The sequence below is a fragment of the Brassica napus genome, chromosome C9, assembly GCF_020379485.1.
Source record: "Brassica napus cultivar Da-Ae chromosome C9, Da-Ae, whole genome shotgun sequence".
Classification (NCBI taxonomy): Eukaryota; Viridiplantae; Streptophyta; class Magnoliopsida; order Brassicales; family Brassicaceae; genus Brassica; species Brassica napus.
In genome coordinates this window covers 760,035-783,873 of record NC_063452.1, presented here as the reverse complement: position 1 = coordinate 783,873, position 23,839 = coordinate 760,035, and the positions used below count along the sequence as shown (strand labels likewise).

General features: G+C 38.1%; 3 protein-coding genes across 4 annotated transcripts; 1 reads left to right on the top strand and 2 right to left on the bottom strand.

Moving 5' to 3' along the window:
- Positions 1–2,341: 2,341 nt before the first annotated feature.
- LOC106426581 (NDR1/HIN1-like protein 12) lies at positions 2,342–3,402 on the bottom strand. The gene has a single exon (XM_013867297.3). It carries the CDS (start codon positions 3,172–3,174, stop codon positions 2,476–2,478), a length of 699 nt encoding a protein of 232 aa, XP_013722751.2. The 5' UTR covers positions 3,175–3,402; the 3' UTR covers positions 2,342–2,475.
- Positions 3,403–10,997: 7,595 nt separating this feature from the next.
- LOC125593236 lies at positions 10,998–12,937 on the top strand. 2 transcript variants are annotated; one of them, XM_048769546.1, is made up of 6 exons: positions 10,998–11,159; positions 11,353–11,482; positions 11,556–11,701; positions 11,788–12,070; positions 12,184–12,310; positions 12,421–12,937. In XM_048769546.1, the coding sequence occupies exons 1-6, from the start codon at positions 11,135–11,137 to the stop codon at positions 12,469–12,471; spliced, it is 762 nt and encodes a 253-aa protein (XP_048625503.1). In that variant the 5' UTR covers positions 10,998–11,134; the 3' UTR covers positions 12,472–12,937. The 2 variants fall into 2 exon arrangements, with proteins under 2 accessions (XP_048625503.1, XP_048625502.1); XM_048769545.1 differs by having other exon boundaries at positions 10,999–11,159; positions 12,184–12,350.
- A 2,296-nt stretch (positions 12,938–15,233) lies between these two features.
- LOC106426639 (vacuolar protein sorting-associated protein 8 homolog) lies at positions 15,234–23,625 on the bottom strand. The gene is made up of 19 exons (XM_013867351.3): positions 22,132–23,625; positions 21,746–22,054; positions 21,381–21,620; positions 21,207–21,306; positions 20,971–21,128; positions 20,262–20,895; positions 19,799–19,863; positions 19,617–19,718; positions 19,376–19,518; positions 19,046–19,101; positions 18,263–18,912; positions 17,996–18,186; positions 17,605–17,911; positions 17,013–17,306; positions 16,832–16,941; positions 16,360–16,696; positions 15,882–16,289; positions 15,568–15,787; positions 15,234–15,480 (listed from the first exon to the last, which is right to left on the bottom strand). Exons 1-19 carry the CDS (start codon positions 23,464–23,466, stop codon positions 15,449–15,451), a joined length of 5,691 nt encoding a protein of 1,896 aa, XP_013722805.2. The 5' UTR covers positions 23,467–23,625; the 3' UTR covers positions 15,234–15,448.
- Positions 23,626–23,839: the final 214 nt, after the last annotated feature.

The following is a 23,839-nucleotide window of genomic DNA, read 5'->3' as shown; positions in this document are numbered from 1 at the left end:
GAAGATAAAATGAGCATTATATAGTTGAAAATAAAATAAAATAAAATAAAATAATAAGCATTATATAAACACTTTTAATACATCTATTTAAAACATAAGGAAGAACCTTTGCTCTCCTCAACTAGGGCTGGGTTCGCGGGTCAACCCGCCCCGCATGATCCGCCAACCCGCGGATCGACTCTATTTTTTAAACTCAAAATTCCGACCCGCATAACCCGCGAAAGAAAAATCGTAAACCCGCACCCGCCCCGCTAAGATTGCGGGTAACCCGCGGGGCCCGCATATAATATTAAATTTAATAAATAATTATTTTTTTTATCAATTAATTACTTTTTATAATAAAAATTATACATTTATAATTTAAATTATATAATTTTCATTAATTTATATATTTTTTACATATTTTTATTTTTATTTTTATTTATTTTAAAAAATTTTAGAAAAAAATAATTTTTTATTTTATTTTGCGGGTCGGCGGATACCCGCGACTCAAATTTGGTTGATCCGCACCCGCCCCGCTAAAAATCGACTCAACCCGCACCCGCACCCGCATGCTGAAATTTGTAAATCGATCGACCCGCACCCGCCCCGCGGCGGGTCAAACGGGACGGGACCCGCGGGTAATGACCCAAATTCCCAGCTCTATCCTCAACGATGGATGTCTTCTTGTTGCGAAGTCTTTGCTATAGGCTCCTCACAGCAACAATATAATAATATATACCTTCTTTCCAACAATAACTTCTTTCCAGAGATGACCCCAAGATTAAAATAATTAGCGACCCAAAATTGCCCATACAGAATTCAGTACATGTAAGCAAAAGAAAACACACTCAAATAATTGTACTTTGGGCTTTCGTTAAATTTAGACCCAACTTCAGAAGTGCCCTTCCACTTTGTTATGAAAAAACAGAGCAATGAGGGTCAAAAAATATACGTGATGGCTTCTAAATATACAAAAGATTTAATTGAAGTATGGTATGGCACAACATTTTCGGACCGGTCAAAGCCTTAACTCTTAAAAAGGGAGCTATTAGGCGTTGCCCTTTAATGTGTCGGATGTCACTGATGATTTGCACTAATATACTGAATAATTTATATTCTTTTAAAAGCGTATGTAATTGAATTTATAATTTATTTTATATAAAATACAACTATCTAGTTATTAGAGTTAAAGGCTTAAAGCTGGATAATATGTTCATTTAATTCATAAGAAATTGCTAAAATAAAATTAGATATTAATTTTAATGATTATTGTTTATGGTTTAGTATTTAAGAGATGGTTGAATTATAAACTTCTATATTTTTTTAAAATTATTATTATAACATTTATAAATAATCCAGAAAATTTAATTTGATGTTTTTTGTTCAAAATTAATTTAATATTTTATCACAGATTTTAAAGTAATCATGAATATAGTTATTTTAAAGGTAAAATCTAAAAAGGTGGTATTAAACTTGTGATAAAATTAAAATTTTCTTGTACATTTATTTTGTATTGGTTCGTTTTAATATTTAATATTTAAATGGTCTACCTTTTAATCATTTAATCAGCTATAATATTTTTTATGGAATAAATCATGCTCGTGCGAAATAACTCATATATAGAGTTTTTCCAAAAAAAAAAAAAGGAAAGCGTCATACATAATCGCAAATGCATAGTCATAAACACCAATTTAAATATATCCATTATAAGATAAATTATATAAATATTAAATAGCTTCTATTTTAGATTATAATTAAGTTCAAATATTTATCACAACAAATATATCATACCACATAATTTAATATTCAAATGAGAACTTAATTATAATGATACAAACTTTCAAACTTGATAATTATAAACAGAAGTCTTAACAATTATTCAAGGTCTTCGAAAATATATTATAAGTCAAACAAGAACAGAAAATATGGATCGTGTTGCGATGGATATTGCATGAAGAGGCCATATGTCTTGACTCTTGAGACAACATAATGAGCTGTTATGTTGGGATCCCCTGTTATGTTATCAGTTTATGTCTACGCCACATGCCATGTAAGATACACTGCTACCCACAATAATATATAACTCATCAGAGCATATGATTATTAAGGGGTTTTTACGATAGAGTTTTTGACGGAATATAAAAACCTGTTTCTTAACTTTTAATTAAAAAAACTAAGGACTGATTCTTAAATAAGAGTTTTAAGAACCGATTTTTAAATAAAAGTTTTAAGAACTAGTTCTTAGTTTTTTAGTTAAAAATTAATAAACGAATTTTATATTCTGCTGAGAATTCTATCCTAAAAACATCTAATAATCATGCACAGAGCTAGCTATAAATAAATATCATAGATTAAAATGTATTCTATAATATCTGGATTTATTCTCAACAGAAGATCAAAGCTTACAATTACATTTAACTTTTAAACTTATCTTTTCATTTTTTTTAACACAAAGGTTTACAAAAAAACATTACTACAAAATAAAATTAAAAACTAGACATCAACTTTACAAGTTGAAGGAGCTAGAAGAGGAACTTGACCATTAGAAGATCGATTAAATCTCATCCACACATCACACGTGGCATAAAATCCATACCGTCCGGTCTTAATCGCACCAGCTTTCCAACGTAGCCTCCCTAAAACCACCACTCTCATCATGACCGCACCGTTCGCTTCATCACTCTTCAGCCCGTTAGCCACTTCCGGCGAAACCGGTATCCCGTCGCCGCCCAACACCGGAGCTATCACCACCGTAGACTTATGTCCCATACGAAGCGGCGGAAGAGGAAGCGGCGGCGTTATGATCTGATCCCTGTACGTGACGTACATGGAGAGCTTGTCGTAGCGGATGGAAACCCTCCGGTTCGGGTTACGGGCCATGACTGAGAACTGAACGGAGGTTGAGATTAGCGGCGGCGTCGTGAAGTTGAGGTCGTAGATGGCGGCTCCGACGACGGTGAGGCGTGGCTTGTGTGGACGGTAGACGAGCCAGAGGATTAAAGCGATGAGTCCTAGTAGGACGAGGATGGTGAAGATGGCGCCGCAGATTGCGCGGAGAGCATCTCCTCCTCCGCCGCCGCCGCCTCCTCCTTCGCTGTCTTTGGAGTAAGATTCAGGCGTGGAAGAAGCGGAGGGAGCATTCTTGTGGTCTGCTTTGGCTGCTTTCTCAGCTTTTGCTTCTCCTTCTCCCATGACTATGTATAAATGAGTGTGTATGTATAGGTATGGTTTAAATACGAGAACCAGAGTGTTTAGTGTTTGGTAGTGAAGGTGAAGATAAGAGGCAAGAGAAGAAGTTTAAGTAGCTGCAGGCTTTTGTCTTTTTTGTTTTCTTTGTTGTTTAACGAACACTAATCACACTTATTATAGAGTACATTTTATTAATTGTCTATTAACTTAAGAGGCTAAATTTTTGTAAATCAGCCGTAAATTTTGATCTGGTTAGTATATATATTATATTATGATTATTTTTATAAATATAATAATGATAGAGCTGTACTTTTGAAAGAGTCCAAAATCTCGGCGCAAATGTTCACGTGATGGATCTGATGGTTGTAAATGAATAATTATTTTAATGTTTGAAAATAATAATGTACTTGTACTAAGAGATTTTCGTGTAATATTATTACTTGTATTAATGTTAATTTGTATAGTTTTCTTATGTATTAGTAAGGTTCCAAGAGTAACTAATAACCTCGTCGAAGAATCTGCTATGTGAACACAACAACCGAGATACCGCACCGACACTGAGTCACCGACAATGACAATAAGTGGATGGGACCTTCTGTTTCCTTACTGGGCTTAAATCTACAGTCCACTGAGCCTACATAATCTCTACATAGTGGATGGGAACCTTCCGTTTCCTTACTGGGTTTTGCAGGAAAGGACAAGCCAATGATGATGCTATATGTTGAATAAAGGTTTCGTGCCCAATAGCCAATAGGTTGAGTTTTTTTTTTTTTTTTTTTTTTTTGATAAAAGATTTTCTATTACCAATAGGTTGAGTTACACACGTTATTTTTATTTTTTTATTTTATGTAGGAAGACACAGCTTAGAGAGGATGAGCATGTACCGGCCAGACACTCTTAATGATGGACGATCTGCTCTAGGTGTTGTAGAGATGTCTGAGGAGAGCCATTCCAACTTCGAACGTACAGTTCTGTGAGCAATGCCGGTAGCCTGTTGGGAAATGATTACCATGAATCTTTTCCACATAAGATTACGGAGCTAAACCTTGGTGCTGTGAAACACACAAGAATGGAAAAAGATGAAACTGCAACTTCAATATTTCATTCAACTTACCAAACCCTAATACATTGCTAGCCTCTTATATACATGAGGAGGCACAAGGGTACATCTTAACCTAAAGCTTAAGTTAGCACACGCCAGCATCAAGTAGCTGGAATCGGTTTACGGTAAGGATAGGATGCTCTGATCTCCTCTGAGCTGGCTTCTCCGTACACAGAAGACGACAAGAGCTCAAGTTCTTCTTTTTACTCAGAACTGTATCAACGGCTAGTATTGAGACTTCACTGGGCTTAACGGGCTTGTCAACATGTTTCTCAATCGGCCCATATGCCATTACGAAACCTTCTATACCAGCTGGAGTCTTTGAGGAAGATAGACTAATACACCCCCTCAAACTTGGAGTGGGCGGTAAAGACACGCCAAGTTTGCTGCGGAGCTTGAAAAACGGTTCATGACTCAGAGATTTCGTGAAGATATCCGCAAGCTGAAGGGAAGCAGGAATGTGCTTGACTTCCAATGATTTAGCTGCAACCCTCTCACGCACGTAGTGATAATCGATATCAAAATGTTTTGTTCGTTTGTGAAACATAGGATTAGCCGTGAGACAGACTGCAAATAAGTTATCACAGAGAAGTAGAGGAGTTCGTTGTTGCTGTAGCCCCATAATACGCAGAAGATCCTGTAACCAGACAATCTCAGATGCAGCAATAGACATAGTCCTATATTCTGTTTCAGTAGATGATTTTGAAACAGTGTCATGGCGCTTTGCGGACCAAGAGATGACGTTGGTACCAAGAAACGTACAGAAACCTCTAGTGGAGCGTCTTGTGTCCTTGCACCCAGCCCAGTCACTGTCGCTGTAGCAAAGCAGAGTAGAGTCTGAGTTAGCCTTGATAGATATGCCCATGTCCACAGTGCCTTTGACATAGCGCAGTATACGTTTTAATAGGCTGAAGTCTGACTGACTCGGTGCGTGCATTTTCTGACAAATGAAGTTCACAGCAAACTGGATGTCTAGCCTTGTCAGAGTAAGATATTGAAGCTTTCCCGCGAGGCTTCTGAAGTGTGAAGGGTCCGAGAACAGAACGTCTTGATCATGAACTTTCTCAAGCTTCATGGGTAAAGGTGTAGGCATGGGAGCACAATCACGCATGCCAGCAGTGATTAGAAGATCAGCTGCATATTTCTCTTGGTTCAAGAACATACCGTCTACGTAATGATGAACCTGAATACCAAGGAAGTAATGCAAAGGCCCCATGTCTTTCATGCGAAACTGTTTACCAAGTTGAAGTAGAAGAGTGTTCAGTAAGTCTTCATTGTTACCCGTTAGAATCATGTCATCAACATATAACAACAGATAGATGACATCAGATCCTTTGTGGTAAATGAATAAAGAGGGATCAGGGAAGTTGCATTGAAAACCAAAGGCTAGAAGGAAGTCACTGAACTTGTCAAACCAAGCACGTGGAGCTTGTTTAAGACCGTAAATTGCCTTCTTCAAGTGCCAGACATAATCAAGTCGTTCCAGGTCTTCAAATCCCGGTGGCTGCTTCATATAAACTGTCTCTTTGAGATCACCATGTAAGAAGGCATTTTGAACATCCAGTTGCCTCAGTGACCAATGTTTTGTGACGGCTACATGAAGAACTGTTCGGATAGTAGCTGTTCGAACAACGGGACTGAACGTCTTGAGAAAGTCAACCCCTTGTTCTTGTTGATTGTCTTTTGCGACCAAACGAGCTCTAAGACATCTTACTGTACCGTCAGCATTGATCTTCTTCTTGTAAACCCAACCACAACCAAGCGGATTCTGATTTTCTGCAGGAGGAACAAGCTCAAACGTCTCAGTCTCCACCATATTGTCAACCTCTGTACCCATTGCCTTTGTCCAACCAGGATGTTTCAATGCAGATCTGACAGACTTTGGCTCAACATCCACATCTTTGACTGTAAACAAAGCATACTTCGGGTTCAGTTTTATTATTCCTGCACGAGCTCGTGTTGTCATCTGATGAACAGGTTGTTCGATCTCATCGTGAAGCTGAGGATCATCAATGATATTGTCCTCTGATTCACTCTCAGATACAACAGGTGAAGGAATAGGTGGAGGTGGTATAATGGCTTCTTGCGCGACAGGTTCCGGAAGAACTGGATCCTGAACTTCCATATGTGGACGACATCTCGGTGGTATCACTTCTTCGTGAGTAGTGGATGGAGTTACTGAGGTCTGACGATGCAGAGAAGCGTCTTTTCAGGCATTGATCCAAGGAGAAGAACTTTCTTTGTGATGATCACTGTATATGTCACCGAAAGGAAAAGAGTTTTCATCAAAGAGGACATGTCTGCTGATGAAAATCTTGCCAGTAGGTGGATATAAACATCTATAACCTTTGTATTTCTCATTGTACCCAAGAAATACACAAGATAAAGACTTGGGATCAAACTTATTTTGCATGTACGGACGCAGAGAGGGGTAACATTTACAGCCAAAGACTCTAAGAGCTGTATAGGTAGGCGGCTTTTGATGAATCATTTCATACGGGCTTTTGTTGTCTTGCAGCACCGAAGAAGGAAGAAGGTTAATCAGAAACGTTGCAGAGAAGAACGCTTCAACCCAGAGATGTTGAGGTACCTTCCCATGAAACATCATTGTTAAGCCGAGCTCTGTGAGATGACGATGTTTCCTCTCAGCAAGACCATTTTGCTGTGGAGTGTGGGGACATGAGATGAGTTGTTTGATTCCAGACGCAGCAAGATGACTCAAGAACTGGTTACTGATGAACTCACCCCCTCCATCACACTGAAACTCTCTGATTTTACTCTGAAATTATGTCTCGACCAGTTGTTGAAAGCGTAGAAATATTGAGAAGAATTCAGATTTAAGACGCAGAGGATAGAACCAAGTAAATCTTGTATGATTATCAATCAAAATAACATAGTACTGGAACCCTTGAGTAGATACAACTGGACTGGGTCCCCACAAATCACAATGAATTCTTTGTAGAGGACCTGACGACACAAAATCTGAAGACATAAAGGGGAGCTTACTACTCTTCCCTAACTGATAAGACTCACAGACAGACGACAGACTGGACTTATTGAAAACAATGGCTTTATTTCTTGAGAGTTGTTGAAGAATGTCCATATGAGGATGGCCTAGCATGTGATGCCAAATCCCCATACTTGTTGCTTGCTGCCTGTTGGAATAGAAAGCTTGAAACCGAGCATCCTTCAACACATAAAGATCCTTATCCCGGTGGCCTTGTGTTAGAACCTACTTTGTCAGTTTGTCCTTAACAAACACAGACTCATTATCAAAAGTCAACTCACAAGGATAGTCTGAAGTGAGCTTCGAGACAGAGAGCAAAGATTTTGTTATACCCGGACAAACTAAGACATTTTGAAGAGGCAAAATACCTGTTGGAGTTTGCAGATTCACAGAACCAACATGAGTGATTGGCAGGAAGTCTCTATTGCCCACTATCACCTGATCATCACCGAGATAAGGCTCCGAAGATTGTAGTTGTGATCCATTGTTGGTAATGTGTGCAGAGGCGCCAGAGTCTGGATACCATTCCTGACCACTTTGCTATTGTTGATCAGACAACTTGGCAGACGTGAGAGCTGTGTGAAGAGTCTCAGGAGACTGATAGTGCTGATCAAAACGATTGTAACACCGAGGAGCAGTGTGACCAAAACGTCCACAAATCTGACACTGAGGGCGTGAGTTGGAGCTTGTGCCTGTAAACTGTTGATGGAAACCACGACCACGAGTAGAGTATGATCCAGCACCACCGTTGTGTGAGAAGCCTCTCCCACGGTTACCACGGTTGTTGTAATAGCCACGACCTCTGTGAGAGTACCCTCTGTCTATATTGAACGCCACATGAGGAGAGACTTCTGGTGCTTGGTTGAAAGTTTTGAGCTTTTCATCAAAGTTCACCAACTTAAAAACTGCATCTTCATAACTCATTTCAGGAACTGAGTCCATTGAGTGTTCAATAACAGTACAAATGGACTCATATTCTTTACCAAGACCACTTAACCCAACATAAATCTTCTCTTGATCTGAGACAGGACATCCTCTAGAGTCTAGTTGATCACAAACACTCTTAACTTCACCGAGATACTCTGCCATAGATCTCTGATTTTTCTTCATACCTTGGAGTTTTCTCTGAAGGTCGAGCTTGCGCGTAGCAGACACCCAATTGTACTTCTTCCCAAGACTGAACCACACTTCCTGAGCTGACTGGAGCCCATAAACAGACAGGAGAGCTTCTTCCGTAAGAGAACCAAAGAGCCAAGCCATAACCAGTTGGTCTTTGCGGAGCCATTTGACAAACTCAGGGTTTGCTTCCTCTGTAACTTCATCACCATTTCTGACAGACACCGTTGGTGATGGTCGAGGAGAGGACCCGTTAATGAACCCGAGAAGAGACTGACTACAGAGGAATGACTCGAACTGAGTTTTCCACAAGAGATAGTTTGTAGAAGATAGTTTCAGAGTAACACATTGTGTAATACTGAGAGTTGAAAGAGATTCTTGAGTTTCAGCCATGGATCTACTAACTGAGCTCTGATACCATGTGAAACACACAAGAATGGAAAAAGATGAAACTGTAACTTCAATATTTCATTCAACTTACCAAACCCTAATACATCGCTAGCCTCTTATATACATGAGGAGGCACAAGGGTACATCTTAACCTAAAGCTTAAGTTAGCACACGCCAGCATCAAGTAGCTGGAATCGGTTCACGGTAAGGATAGGATGCTCTGATCTCCTCTGAGCTGGCTTCTCCGTACACAGAAGACGACAAGAGCTCATGTTCTTCCTTTTACTCAGAACTGTATCAACGGCTAGTATTGAGACTTCACTGGGCTTAACGGGCTTGTCAACATGTTTCTCAATCGGCCCATATGCCATTACGAAACCTTCTGTACCAGCTGGAGTCTTTGAGGAAGATAGACTAATAGGTGCTAGCCTGCTAGGTTGTTCTTGGGTGGTATTTGTGAGTAACTGCTTTGAAAAATATGAAAGTGAGCTGCGAGTACATTCTTAAACTAAAACACGAAATCAAAGAGCAATGTACTGAGGTTAGTATCCTTACTTCTCTGATCATTGGTGATTTAATTGACTATGAAACTCAAGGAACAACAAATTTTGGTTTGGTTATTTCGCTTTGGGTTGTATTTTTTTACCCAAAGAAAAATAATTGGCTATTTTACAAAATTCCATAAGATGAGGATTTCTAGACCTGGCCTTATGTAATTAGATGTCTAAGAAAATAATTTTGTTCATAAATCCTTATACTACATGTTAGTAATTTTTTTGGTGTGATCCAAGGTATTAATAATGAACTCGTATATAAAATTTAGTGTATAAATTGATGTTTCAAGAACTGAAACGAGATTTTAGTTCATGGCCAGTTTTGAGGACGTGCATGATCTCAATAGTTTTCTTTATCTTTTACTATTCTCTTTTCTATAAGATTTAGGGTGCAACTGGAATGCATTTTTTTGGAATAAAAATTTTCTGAATGCTTAATTCCTTCTCATTCCATAAAATATTCACCAGTTGCAATGAAAAGAAGGAATGACTATTCCATCTCATTCCATATTATTCCTTTCCATTCCAAAAAAAATATCAACATTCTTTTGAAAAACCATTCCACATCAAAATAGTTTTGGAACAAATGGAATATTAATTCCATTCCATTGAATTCCACTAATTATCATTTAATTTCACTTATTCCTTTTATTAACATCCAGTTACAGCCTTAAGCACACGTATAAGAAATGAGGAATCTTTTATCGCATGGTTTCAGGATAAGGCCGGTTGTCGAAATTCTTGATATGTTCTCTAAAGTTGCGATGTATAATTCACGATACAGAGACATGCGAATAACATTCACTTGGCTCTGGTCCTGTAATGTCTACATATATAGCTATTTACTTAATTAAAATATATATAGAAGTATATTTTACTAATTAATTGTGGTGCATTATGTTTCAAGGTAACAAAAGTTTATAAGTTTATATATTGATTGGTTTTTCTAGATATATTTAAATTGAATGAAAACATAACTAAATCCAAAGCGAAACCAACTTTAGTGAAAATGAACTGAAAAATTGTAATTTGATCTACATGATTTTACCCTGTTGAAATTTGATATAATTTCCTTACCGATGCTTCATTGTAAACTCAAAACTGATTTTCTAGAGATGACATAGGAAGAGAAAAAAAGACTATAAGACAGACTCCATCGTTACATCCTTGATCCTTCTAATAGAGTATTTATTAAACCCGAAATTCTATCGGTAGAAATAAAATTGACCGAACGTATATACACTCTACTATAAGAGACATCACGCTTATATCGAACCGACATAAGAAAAAAAGAAGAACAAAACCTAGAGAATCGCTTCTTACTGAATCAAGGATTGGTGTGAATTGATCCTCTCGGCTTTGTCTACGTAAATTTCTTCAAAGACACCATAAGATTCTTGTCAACAAGCCCATCTGTTGTGACGTATGAACATGCATGGTTCTTATAGCAGTAAAAACAGTAAAACGCGCCAACAAACGAATAAAATAAACAAAACCTTAAGAAAAATGAATAGATAATTCCACGTGAATATATCATATATGCCCAAAAGATGTGACGTATGAACATGCATGGTTCTTATTATAGTATCGAATCTCACTGTAGCGTGTTATCCACGATACCTTTTTCGTTAGATTCGATATAATTATTGGGACTACAATGGTAACATAAGAAAATATGATATGGCATCTTGTAATGCCTATAAATATAGCTAATAGTAATAGACTTGCATCCTCAGATATAATTATAAGGCTTCACTGAAGAATCAGTTCCATATCATTTGCAGCTGCGCTACAATGTCGCGACCAATACCCATTGAAGGTAAATAAATATTGTTTTCTCTTGTAAGAAAAAAATACGAAATTTTTTGTTGTCATGTGTCACTTTGATAATGGTTCATTATTTTCTGAAATTAAAACTTAATCATATTATCAAATAGTATTAATAAAAAATGTGAAATACCCATGGTGCATGCTCTTTAGTTCCAAGTTTTAATCTAATCTTTTCTTCACAGAAATGGTGAGAGTGTTCAAATCACGTCACAGAACAAGTCATTTGTTCAAGATAGACAACTTCTCGTTGTTCAAAAAGTACCAACTCGAAAAGGTCAATTCATCTGTTTTCGATCTCGGTGGTCACAAATGGTGAGCTTTCTCTCTCATTTTTTTTTTTTTAAAAGAAGACATTTTAACCTTTCTTGAGTTGATATGAAACCAGGACACTTTGTGTGTTTCCAAATGGGCGTAAGAATGCAAGTGGTCATTATGTCTCTATCTTCTTAATGAGCCAAGCTTCGGTAAATGTAAAGATCGAATATGAACTCTTTGTCGTCAGTCAACTAGAGCAAAAATGGGAATCTTATGGTCTCTCTTTCTCTATAGTACCTATACATATATTTTGTGTATATTTTATCTGTGGTCGATATAAATGTTGATGTGTTGTGTTGCAGGCCACAGAGAATTCGGTATCTATCCAAAACCGACTGGCAAGGGGAATCCAAAACTAATATCTCTTGTTGATCTTGAGAGGAACGGGTACCTTATTGGAGACAGTTGTATGTGTGGTGTCAAGCTTCATGGGATTGAACCTGCCGAATCCGGAACTGCTGAATGTTTTAGCTTAATTGAGAATCCTCTCAACCACAAAGTCACCTGGATGATGACCAGGTTCTCGTCTTTCGAGCCTGAGAAGGCTCATCATTCTCATGAATTTGTCGTTGGAAACAGGAAATGGTGATCAGTTCTTATCTTCTTCTTTTTTTTTCACTTTCTATACACAAATTATAAATATAAAAAATGTATCACGTACTAAAGATGTTGCATGTTGTGTGTGAGTTCTTGATCAGGAGAATTCAAGTTCATCCAAGAGGGTTTGGGGAGGAAAAGGACGAATCATTTTCTGTGTATCTGTTAGGTGAGGGGTTCATCAACAATGCGTCGAAGACAAAGACTTACGCAAAATTTAAGCTGAGGGTATTGGATCAAGTTAACCGCAATCATGTTGAGAAAACATGTATGGATGTTTCTTGATTTTTTTTTTTTAAATACTATTTTATGTAACCGCAATCGCTCTTTGTTTTTAGGTTCGGGTTGGTTGGAGACATCTAAGGGCTTTGCAGACTTCATGTGTCTGACGAAACTTGTTGAACCTTATCTGGTGAATGATAAGCTATACGTGGGAGTTGATTTTGAAGTCGTTTCTGTGGCTACATATTGCTAACTCGGCAGCTTCTTGCCTATTATAAGTCATGTTGTGAACTACTATACCAATAAGTGATATAATGTAATGAATAAGATCCAGAGAATATACTTTTGGAGAACTTCCAGCTATCAAGGAGACGAAAAGCTATATATATATATATATGGTGTGGTGTGTGACGTTCCCAGAGCTCAGTGCTCACGCTGATGTCCTAGCAAAGGAAACTAGAACCAGAAACGTTTTATTTTTTTCAGGTAAACTATATACGGTCAGTTATTCTTCGGAATAAATTTATTGTTAGTCCAAACTTAGTTTAAGAATATGGATAATTGATAAAATATGTATATATATTGTGTAAAAGAAATAATATATATATATATGGTGTGTATCAGTTTCTTCTATTTCTTCATTTTATAATCAAAGTTCTCCTGGTGGTTTTCTTAAAAAAAACTTCAGATATTTCATGGCATCAACTTGAATCCTTCGACTCTAAACAATGATATCTGATTCAAGGAAAAGACATATGTATTAACTGTTGGAACTAATTGATGTATTTTATGCTAAGCTTTATAATGGTGAATACGTTCATTATTTTACCCAGTGTTTCAAAAAAAAAGTTCATTATTTTACCCATTTATCCAAACGTGGATAAAACCAAAACAAACAGAGAAATTAACAATGTCAATTAAATACAAAAATCTGGATAATATGAATATTATAAAATTACAATATTATTAATTAATTTTCTTTATCATAATTCTTTTTTTTATTATAATTCTTTTGTTATTTATAATTCGTGATATGTCAATTCTCATATAATACAACACCAATTTCTCTACCTGTTATTCATTTCATAACATCTTTTATGAAAAAAAAATATATATATATATATATATATAAATTCAGTTAAAAGAGTATTAAATATATTTCTCGATCAAAAAACCCTAAAATTACAAAAATATAAGAACCTAAATCAATCGATCGTTTGCTAAAGGATCGTCTATCTCTGGTCTTGTTACAAAGCTCATGAAACTGTTGACAAGTCTTCTCCATAATGTTAAGTTTATTTGGCAAGAAAATGTAAGTTGAGGCTTATCATGAGTTTAGGATCCAAAACCAATTGACAAAGTTTGATTCTTACCCTTTATATATTAAATCACTATCTAACTACATGATGTCAAATCTTCCTAAGACGAGGATCTGCATGATCAATAATATATCTTTCTCTTTTTTTACATTCCATTTTTTCTATATATTAAGCACACGTATAAAAAATGTGGAATTTATTTTGTGCATATTGTTTCAGGATAGGGTCGGCTGTCGAAACTAGATATATTCCCTAAACATGCGATGTATAAGGCTTATCAATCTTGAATCTCTCAGTAGCGTTTAATTCACGATACAGAGACATGAGAATAGCATTCACTTGGCTCATGCCATGTCTTGGAATGACTATTTATTGTTTTACTCGTGGTGTCACGCTTTCATAGGATTGAATTTGCTGACTCTGGAACAGCAGAATGTTTTAGCTTAATTGAGATAACAAAATCACTTGGAGGATGACCAAGTTCTCGTCATTTGAACCTGAAATGATTAATCTCACTTAAGAATGCTTCGTTGAAACCGAAAATGGTGATCAAATTCTTGACCTTAGTTTCCCGATTTAAAGATACTTATATAATACACACCCTATATAAGAATGCAACACACTGAAAAACACTGCATATTGTGTGTGACCAGGAGAATAAAATTTCATCAAGAATGCGTCAAACACAGAGAAAAATTCACAATGGTTAGGGTTGCTTAGAATATATATATAACCGTGGAGTATTTAAGGTCCACCAAGAAACTCAGACTAATCTCCAAAGAGGTGATGCAGCCTAATGATAGATTCTCACTCCGATATTCAAATGAGCCGTAAAATAAACTCATATTCGCGTGGCCACAAAGTGAAGTGTAGTGTGGTGTTTTCGAACCCAGGTTGCTTAGTAATCCTAAAGTCCGCCTACTACTGGACCACCACATTGTAAAATATTTTAGTTAATGAGCTTTTATGTTTTAGTTTATGAATTATGTTTTAGTATTTTCATTTCTATTTTTTTTTTGTATTATGGTTATGATTAACTTGTATTAAAACATATAAATGTCATTATTGATTAATAAGAAAAATAACTTTTAAAAGTAACTTTATTTTTCAAAAAAGCTAAAGTTAAAGAGAAAGTTTAGCCTAAATCATCTATCAGCTACTTCTTTCTTACGTCCAAATCAATTTATGTGGTTAAAAAAATCAATTTATGTTACGAGAAAGCAAGGTTCTATCATTGAGAAAATATTTAGAATTAGCATGCATAACTTTTTATTCGAAGTGTTGCGATGGTAAAACTAAAACCCCTAGTTTTTTGTTTTGTATATTCGGATTGGCTTGGCTCGGAATCTCATGACTTCCACGGTTTTGTATATTACGAGGAAGCAAGGTTCTAGTATCATTGATGTTTCTTAAGCGTCGGCTTTAAAACCATTTCTCATATCTAATTATTGTTCTTGCCATAATAGATCTCAAGTAACAAGAAACTATGCATATTATGTAATGATGAGCACACATAACGTGCAAGAAGACCCAACGGCTTACTGTAATTCATTGTTTCACCAAGATCGCACTACTTTTGCTGAACAACTGCTCCAACAACTAGCAAGTTATAAACATCAGTATCTTGTAAATTTTATTACTCTTTTGGTACTATACAATACATCAAGAAGTCAAATAAAGTTACCTTCCACTAATTTTTTTCTTCTAATTACACAACAGAACAAAAAAGTCTCACCACATAACAACTCTCGAGTCCTTCATGCCAATCAAGTTTGCTGTCACTAGGCCGCACCGGTTTCAGATATCAAATTGGTCAAAAACTTCCTTATCTTCTGCTCGTCTTGTCCTTTCCAAAAGCTTAACACAGTCGTAAAACATAACATCAATGTCAATCATAGTCCCATTTACCATACTCTTACTGGTCTACAAAAGCAAAAGACTTACCAAGTCTTGGCCGAAAGATAGATCCTTTCGCTTTCATTTTCTTACTCATCAGTCCACTTTGGGATGGTTTCGTGTCTTTACCACTGCTCTCTCCCGGTGTAAAACCCGAGACTCTGCTCACTTTCTCGTGGTACACAGCAGGAGGCGAAAGCTTTAGTCGAGGCAAGCTCTCTATCTGTACCAGTCTCTGATCTTTCTGTAGCTTGGTTAGCATTTCAAACTGCACCGTTAAACGATAACAATAAGGTCTACTGTTATGCATTATTATTATTTTGAGTTATAACAAAACATCTATTTATGGAGAGGTTGCTTACTCGTGATATTTGCTGGCTATGAGAATGATCGATCATTTCATTCTCATAAGAGTAAGGCGAAGCGCGTTGTGAAGTGCCGGTGCTTGAAGAAACTGTGCTTATCAGTCCATAGTCTAAGTAGAATGATTTACCTTTGGATGAACTCTGTGTGGTCTTCTTGGTCATACAAACAGGACAACCTGATGAAGATGATGATGATGATGTTTCACTCTCCGACACTTCACATTGCAGATGCGTTGCGTGGCCACAGTTGAAAACACGGACACAGAGAGTAGAGAAGGTCTTGGTGAGAGGACAATTGCATATACAACAAAGCAAACTTCTGGGTGCGTAACCGTGAGAAGCACCTTTCTTGAGTAAACTCATTGTGTAGAATGTATCCTCTTCGATTAAAGACTTTGCAGTATCCTGTCCAGAAAAGAGTTTTAATAAAACATCTGAAGAGAGATTAACCAACTACGAGATTGTATACACATACCAGTATTCTCCTCTCGAAGCCATATGTTCCAAGCATTCCCAGTATTGTAAGTTTGAAATCACCAAACTCTTGAGTACCGTTGTCAGAAAGAAGTTTTGACATGATTGTTGGAAGACGAACGTATCCTATCATTCCTTCAACAATCTCTTTGATAAACTGAGACATGAGCTTCCTCAGGATCTGTGTACCGGCGACATTAGATCGTGGAATCCTCCACTTGATTGTGTCAACTATTTCATCTACACACAGTTCCAATGATTTAACACTGGAAGTGCCTTTGTTTACTTCATCGACAGTCCTTGGTTCCCGATATGAATCCATCAAAGGCTCTGAGAAACTGCGTGGAGCATGAAGGGGGCAAAACTACGATCATCATGTGCCTCAATAAATAGCTAGTAGTGCTCGCTACAGGCTAGTTAACTCCAACATGATTTTAAATGCATATATAAAGAGTGAGTATTATCAGGCTTACGTGTCAAGAAAGCGAAACCAAAGAATCTCAGACTCTTCAGGATTAAGGCGAGGAGTGTTGCGTTGGCACAATCCTATACAGGCTTGCAGAACACCTTGTATGTCATTTACCTGAAGGATAAGAAACAGTATGAGAGAGCCATACAGAGAATATTTTCTTTACTGTTAAGAAATGTACGGACCTCCTTTAACTCTAGAGCACTAGTGGATTGCTCCAAGGTGGCTACTTCGTTAGCACCCAGCTTTAGTTCTGAGATAAGGCAAGTCACTGCGTTTTCAAGCGCGACGAATTTTTCACCGAGTCCAGAGAGTGTAAGTGACAAAGCACTTGCTGCATCACCGACCCTCTCCAAGAGAAATGCTGCTGCATCTGCAATTCCGTATTTCTGGCAGAGGCGTAGACAGTGTTCTACCCTGTAGTTATCAAATGTTTCGAGGAATCTCAACACTGACTTCGGTTCATACTTGCATAATAGCTGCAAAATTACACAAAGAGATTATAATCTTGCAAACTCTGCAGAATATTTGAAAACATTTTCAAATTCACAACTAAAGAGGGAAAGGATAGTTTGGCAGTCCTAACAACTGCTCACTCACTTCTGTAATTACAGTCATAAAGCAAAAAAGAAAAAAAAAAGTTTCCAGAGGCAGACTTCCAAGAGATCTTATTTCTGTTAGAAGATAGCTACCTTTAAGATTTAATTAATGCATTTTAAGGTAAAATCGAGACAGCAGAGAGAGATTCAATTGAAAAGGTTTTCATAAGGGCTATACCTCCAAGTAAAGCTCAATCATGTCATCAGTCACATTGACTGGATTATCTTGAATGAATTTGGGAAAGTTATTAAGTCCTTCCAAATAAAGCTCAGCCTCTTTGGGTATATTCCTTCTAGTGTTTTCACCCAAACTGTCCACCGCTTCATGTTTTCTTAGACGAGAAAAATCAAGACTCCCAGACAAGTGAACCTCAATGACAGTCTTGAGATAAAGGAACATGCTTCTTGGATGAGAATGGAGCTGCTCTTGAATGCGTGTGATGTTGTCTTTCAGATTATCAATGATCAGGAAGAATGTTCCCTCTCTGCAAAAAAGCCAGACATTCAAATATTATCCGAGTCCACTATACCTAATCAATAGAAGAATAAATCCACCTATAGTTAGTTACCTGCTCAATTCAAGGAGCTCAGGAATCCTATCAATTACTGCAGATTGAAAAGCAGTGAATTCATTCCCATTCAACTGCGAAAGCATCTTGTTCACATAGCAAAACGAATGTATGGGTTCCTCTGCCTCTTTCATGTAGCTTTCTAAAGCAGCAACGTACCGTCGACCAATAGTATGAATATAGCCACAGACCTGGAAATTAAAGAACATAAACAGAGATTAAGGAGAATATTTCAGAGTGAGGATCGTAAGTCTACCAAAAGGATACCTGATAAAAATGTGCCTTCTCACAAAGCTGAGATACATAAGCTACATCCCAATTAGTCTCCGGTACGGCTTGCAGAAGGTTTAGAAATTGGTTCTCTCTCATTTTAGGAGACATGTTATAAGTCGGAAGAATGTGATCTGATGTTAAGTAGTCTAAAATCTGTGCCAATAAGCTCTTGGGAATACTAGCTCTTCCACGTGCTGCATAATATGCAACAAACTCAAATAGATGACTCGTATCTTCCTTAGAGGGCCACTTTTTATCTGATTTTGAATCATCTGGATCCCCAGATTCATCAAGTTGACTAAAGCCCCCATCAATAATATGAACTAGGGCCTCTATCACATTCTGGATCAATATATCGTTACATCTATCTTCCGAGATACTGCCATCGGTCTTGGACTCTAAACTTACTTCACCAGACTCAAGCGAAAGGGTCTCATGATCTACCATTTCACTTTCTGCAAATGCATATCTTAGGACATCTAAAGTGGCTTCAGTATCCATCTCTAGCAGATGGTAGAGGTTCAAGTAAATCCGTGGAGATGTTACACATCTACTAGAATCATGGGCGTTTGATTTCTCCAGTAGAAACTGAATCAACTCAGTCCTAAGGGATGGTAAGCGCGTAGGAACCAGGGTTCCATGCCCTGCAGATAAAACCCAAAATAAGATTAAGTTTGTGAGAGGAAAATGACTATATAATTTAATAGGTTATCACCGGATAACATACTAAGTCAATTGCAGATCAAAACATTCAGTGAAACCATAGTAGAATCCTACCTGGTGGAAAAGCCAAACCAAGAAAGCAGTACTTTAGATAAACAAGCATTCGGTACCTGAATAAGAAACAGATGGAAAAAAGTCTCGTCACTACTGCGGGCGAACACTATAGCTTTGTTTATGTAACCAATTATATTGCGTTATACAGAAAATATTGCAATTAGCTATATGCATATATGCGTTATATAGGATTATCATCATGTTAGATGGAAAGGAATGGGCCTTTTGAATTCTAGGTTTTCCTCTCTAGCGAGGTGGGGGACTCTCAAGTTCAGTTTGCACATAAGTTTTATCAGCCGGAACAAAGTGCAACGAATTCACATAACATACCCAATGGCTGTAGACCTTTGTCTCTCACTGTTCCGGAAGACAATCAAAAGCTCCTCCAGAGGTGACCTGAAATCATCCAACCCTTTGTTGAAAAGATAGAGTAAGGCCCCATAAAGCCCATGCTCACGGCAAATTCTGACAACCTAAGTACAAATGAGGAAAATATCAATATTCAACCATAATACTACATCAACTTATTGAAGAAAAGACCAAACGGACACGTGGAATTGTCTGCAAAGACCTGATTGAAATCTAAGGAAGAAATATCCATGTGAAGAACACACTGCTCAATTCTTTGTAGCCATCCTTTCCTACTATAATGTTCTACCAGAGCTTGCATAATCTGAGATGAAACAAAGAAAAATTACAAAACAAATACCACGAAACTCTTGAGGAAATAAATTATAACTGCACAAAAGATACCTCTGGAGGAAGCGATCCAAGCATATCCTTTAGAATATAAGGCTCCAAAAGCTCCAAAAATGTATCTAGACACAAGGAAGTTAATAGTCAACAACCAGTTAAACCAAGATCACACTGTGCGCAAAAAGAACAGCAGGTTCCAAAGCACGTGTATGCTGCACTACTATAAGAATTTAAAAAAAAAGTAACGGAAAAGATACATGTTACGCAGCAAACCATATATGTGTATGCATTATGAAAATGGCACTAAACAAAGGGGATACCAACATAAGCTATTCCAAGATCGGTAGACTAAAAGATCTTTAAGGAGTTAAGAGAAGAAAGAAACCGAACAAGATAACCTATACGTAACTAGTCTCAGTCATATTTGAAACATTTAAATAGTTGGAATGGTATTAAATCCCTTCCTTGATAAAATGTAGCACCAAAGAAGGAAGTTGATGGATATATCTGAAATATATACCTCTTTGTTGTACAGCCACAAATCTGGAAAATATCTCATCGAAGAGCAAATCCATCCTGTTAATATGAACACAGAATTCAACGGCAACACCACCAACACGATTGTATTGTTCTTCTATCTCTAAATTGACATTATTGGTTCCACCGTTTGGCTCATTAGTTACTCCATTCTTTTCAATCTGACTGGAAAATGCTATTGTGATATAAGAAAATACTTCATCTACATAGGAAAGTAGCAACTCTGCTAAACTGGGTGCTATTGCTTCCCTTATGGCGTCAACAGTTTTGGGGAGGTCAACAACCCCATGAGCTTGCCCATTAAAAAGTGACATTGCCATGTTAAAAGCACCCATCCAGTCACCTCCTCTCCTTAAAACATCAACCCGCTCCTTCCATGGCAAAAGTCTGGAGATAACAAGACGTGCAGTCCCGAGAATGTATACTGAAGCCCCTCTGACACCCACAGAGTTGTGATAAGCTTTCTCAGGATTTCCAAAGACGTTTGTAAAGTACGTATGATAAGAAATCAGGTCATTCCCCGAAGAACCATCCACAGAAAAGCTTGTCTGGTGAATTACCACACCATCTCTTGTGAACAGATATAAATGGCCCGTCACAGTTGGGATCACCAGCAACTGAGTATGCAGAGAAAAACAGAGAACTCATGAACATGCATTTGCTTAGATACTTATCTATATTCGTATACACACCTGATCATCCAGCCAAACCACACCAATAGCAGCACTGTCAAGCGACCATTTGGCACATTCCTTTAATTTTGATTTTACCAACTTGGCAACCTGAACTCTACGATCCCAGGCAATGGCAAGAAACGAAACCCTATCTTCAGCCTCCTTAGAAGAGTTTTCTGCAAATTTCTTAAACAAGGTTAAGTAAAACAATATAGGCAACGTACAAAGTTTTAATGGGAGAGAATCATGATTACCAATTGAACATTTCCAGGCAGTGTATGGCATGGAACCCTCCCGAACCCCTTCAGGCCTAGGAAGTTGTGCATACACCTCCAAGTTTGGAATGAGCTTTACCTGTAGAAAACAGAAGAGGATCATTTCCAGAAGCCAAAGTACATTGAATATGAAAAAATATCGGAAATCCTTACCACCAATACAGTTTGATAGGTTACAAATACGACAACCCCTTCTTCCACCGCAGACGAATCCTCATTAAAGAGCTTCCAACTTGAATCCACCCCAACAACACCTCCGACCATGCTGCTTATACTGCTGGATGGAGTTGCAGTGTTACCCGCCTTAGAAGAGGCCAAGGAGCTTCCAAAATTTTCATCAGGCAGAGGTGATGCCGATAGGACCATTCCATTTTTTTGTCCATCGAGAAGACACTGATGCAACCAAAAGAAGGCGTACAAACCCATTCATCAAAGTTAGTAAGGCTGAACAAGACACCCGTCGAAAACAGACACAAAATCACAAGCAAACATAACTTTACAAAAAATACTAAATTTACCTGCGTTTTTACTGTATACATATTCAACAGCAGAGTCCAAGAGAAAGTATGTTTGAAAACAACACCCTTAGTGTCACTTGTAATTATTTTGAATATGCGAGAGCCTTGAGAATCCCGGCCTAGAAAAAACGCATATACTACTGGTGCAGTGTGTTCGGTGATCACTTTTGCTGCCGACGCTCTCTGCACGTCCCAAACTGTAACATGTCCATCACCATACCCAGCTAGCAGGAGTCCCCCTTGCTGATTGAAGCAAACTGAGGTAACCGGAGAATGCGATCTTTCTCCTTGTAAACCAAGCCAAATCATCTACAATTTTGTAAACATAGATGTGAATAATTTGAGCATATAACCTATAAATGGACATAAGTAACATTGTAGACAACCTTTGATTCCATCTGATCTGCAGTATCAGAAGAATATTTACTAGGTACAACGACGATGACCCCCTTGGACGTACCCAACGCGATAAAATTCAAATGAACAGCCAAAACCTGCGGAGAACCATGGTCTCGCTTAAATGCCTGCGACGAAACGGTTCGGCTGACCATATTGCTAGTATCAACATCAAAGTAACCTAGATTCGTCGACCCAATCTTAACACCCTCAAGTCTCATTGGCTGAGCAGCAGCTCCTTCCTCCCAATGCAAACCAGTATATGCTTGTTTCTTCTCAAACTCTTCAGCCAAGACAAGCTGCTTCCTAAAAGATCGCGACTTTAGCTTCTCCCTTTTACTCATCCTTTCTTTTTCCATCTCCTCAATCCTCTCTTCTACAAGCTCCGAAATGCCGGACACTGAGCTCCCATCATCAGGAACAAGAGCATCATCACCTCCCTCCTCCTCTTCTTTAGAATCTAGTATAGTTACATCTGAATCATCATTCTTAACATCTCCATCACTTGACTCCTCATCATTACTTACCTTAACATCATCAGAATCATTCAAATGTAAAGACGCTGAAGACTCCGCAGAAGGAGCGACAAACATTGTCTCATCTTTCACTCCATCAACAGCAGCATCTCCGGCTTTCGTGAAGGTCTTTGCCTCTTGTTCTGCAGAGACGTCTTCTTCAACATCAACACCAGAGGAGGCAGTGACTAAGTCAGGCTTTGAGTTTTTCTCATAATCAGCAATATCACTAGCTTGAACTTCCATTACTTTAGCTTCGTTATCTTGACTTGCAAGTGAAGTTGCTCCATCATCCTTATCCTCCACAGAAACGGAATCTGCAGCAATTCCAGCAGAATCTCCATTTGATGATAAGACCTCATGATCTTCTTCTTCTCCAGCGCCCAAAAGCAACTCGCTACTGGCACTACTAGCTCTCCTCGACTTGATTATAGCAGCGTGCGGCGTAGGCACCAATCTGGAAGCCGCCACAGCCGCCGCAAGCGCCGCTCCCGGCTTCACATTGGACCTCACTCCCGCGAACAGCGACGGCAACGGCAACTGCCTCAACGAAGTACTCGGTGCCGGATTCCGCCGCGTCGGATCGGTTACGCGATGGATTTCGGATTGAGGTCTCGCGTTTTGATTACGGCGGTTGAGCAACGGCGGCGGAGATGGTGGTGGAGAAGAAGAGGGAGACGAGGAGCTAGAGGCGTTGAGAATCTCGTCGACTGTGCGGTGAGGAACGGAGGAAGGATCCGAATCGGGTTCGGAGTCGGAGTCGGATACTAGAAACGAATCGAGATCGAGTTCCACGTGCGACTTGTTCATCTCTCTTTCAACTTTCTCTAGTCCCTTTAAAGTCAATTAGCCGATTTGGCTCTTCGAACTCTGGTCCGATAGCATTCACCGCCGGCACTAGCCGACGATCTGAGTCCGCTTTAACGACCCAATAAGGGAAAGAAAAAAAAAAAAGAGAAGAGAAGCTTCTGTGTGAGGTAGAAGGTTCCGGTTGAAAGTGTGTCACTCTTAGACGGAATTTAAGGTATTTATACTCTGAGGACATCATTTTTAGTTATTTATACTTTTAGACCATCATTTTCAGGCTTTTATACTATCAGAACATCATTTTCAGTTATTTATAGTTTTAGAACATTATGATTAGTTATTATGGTTTTGATTAACTATTTACATCAGAGCAACA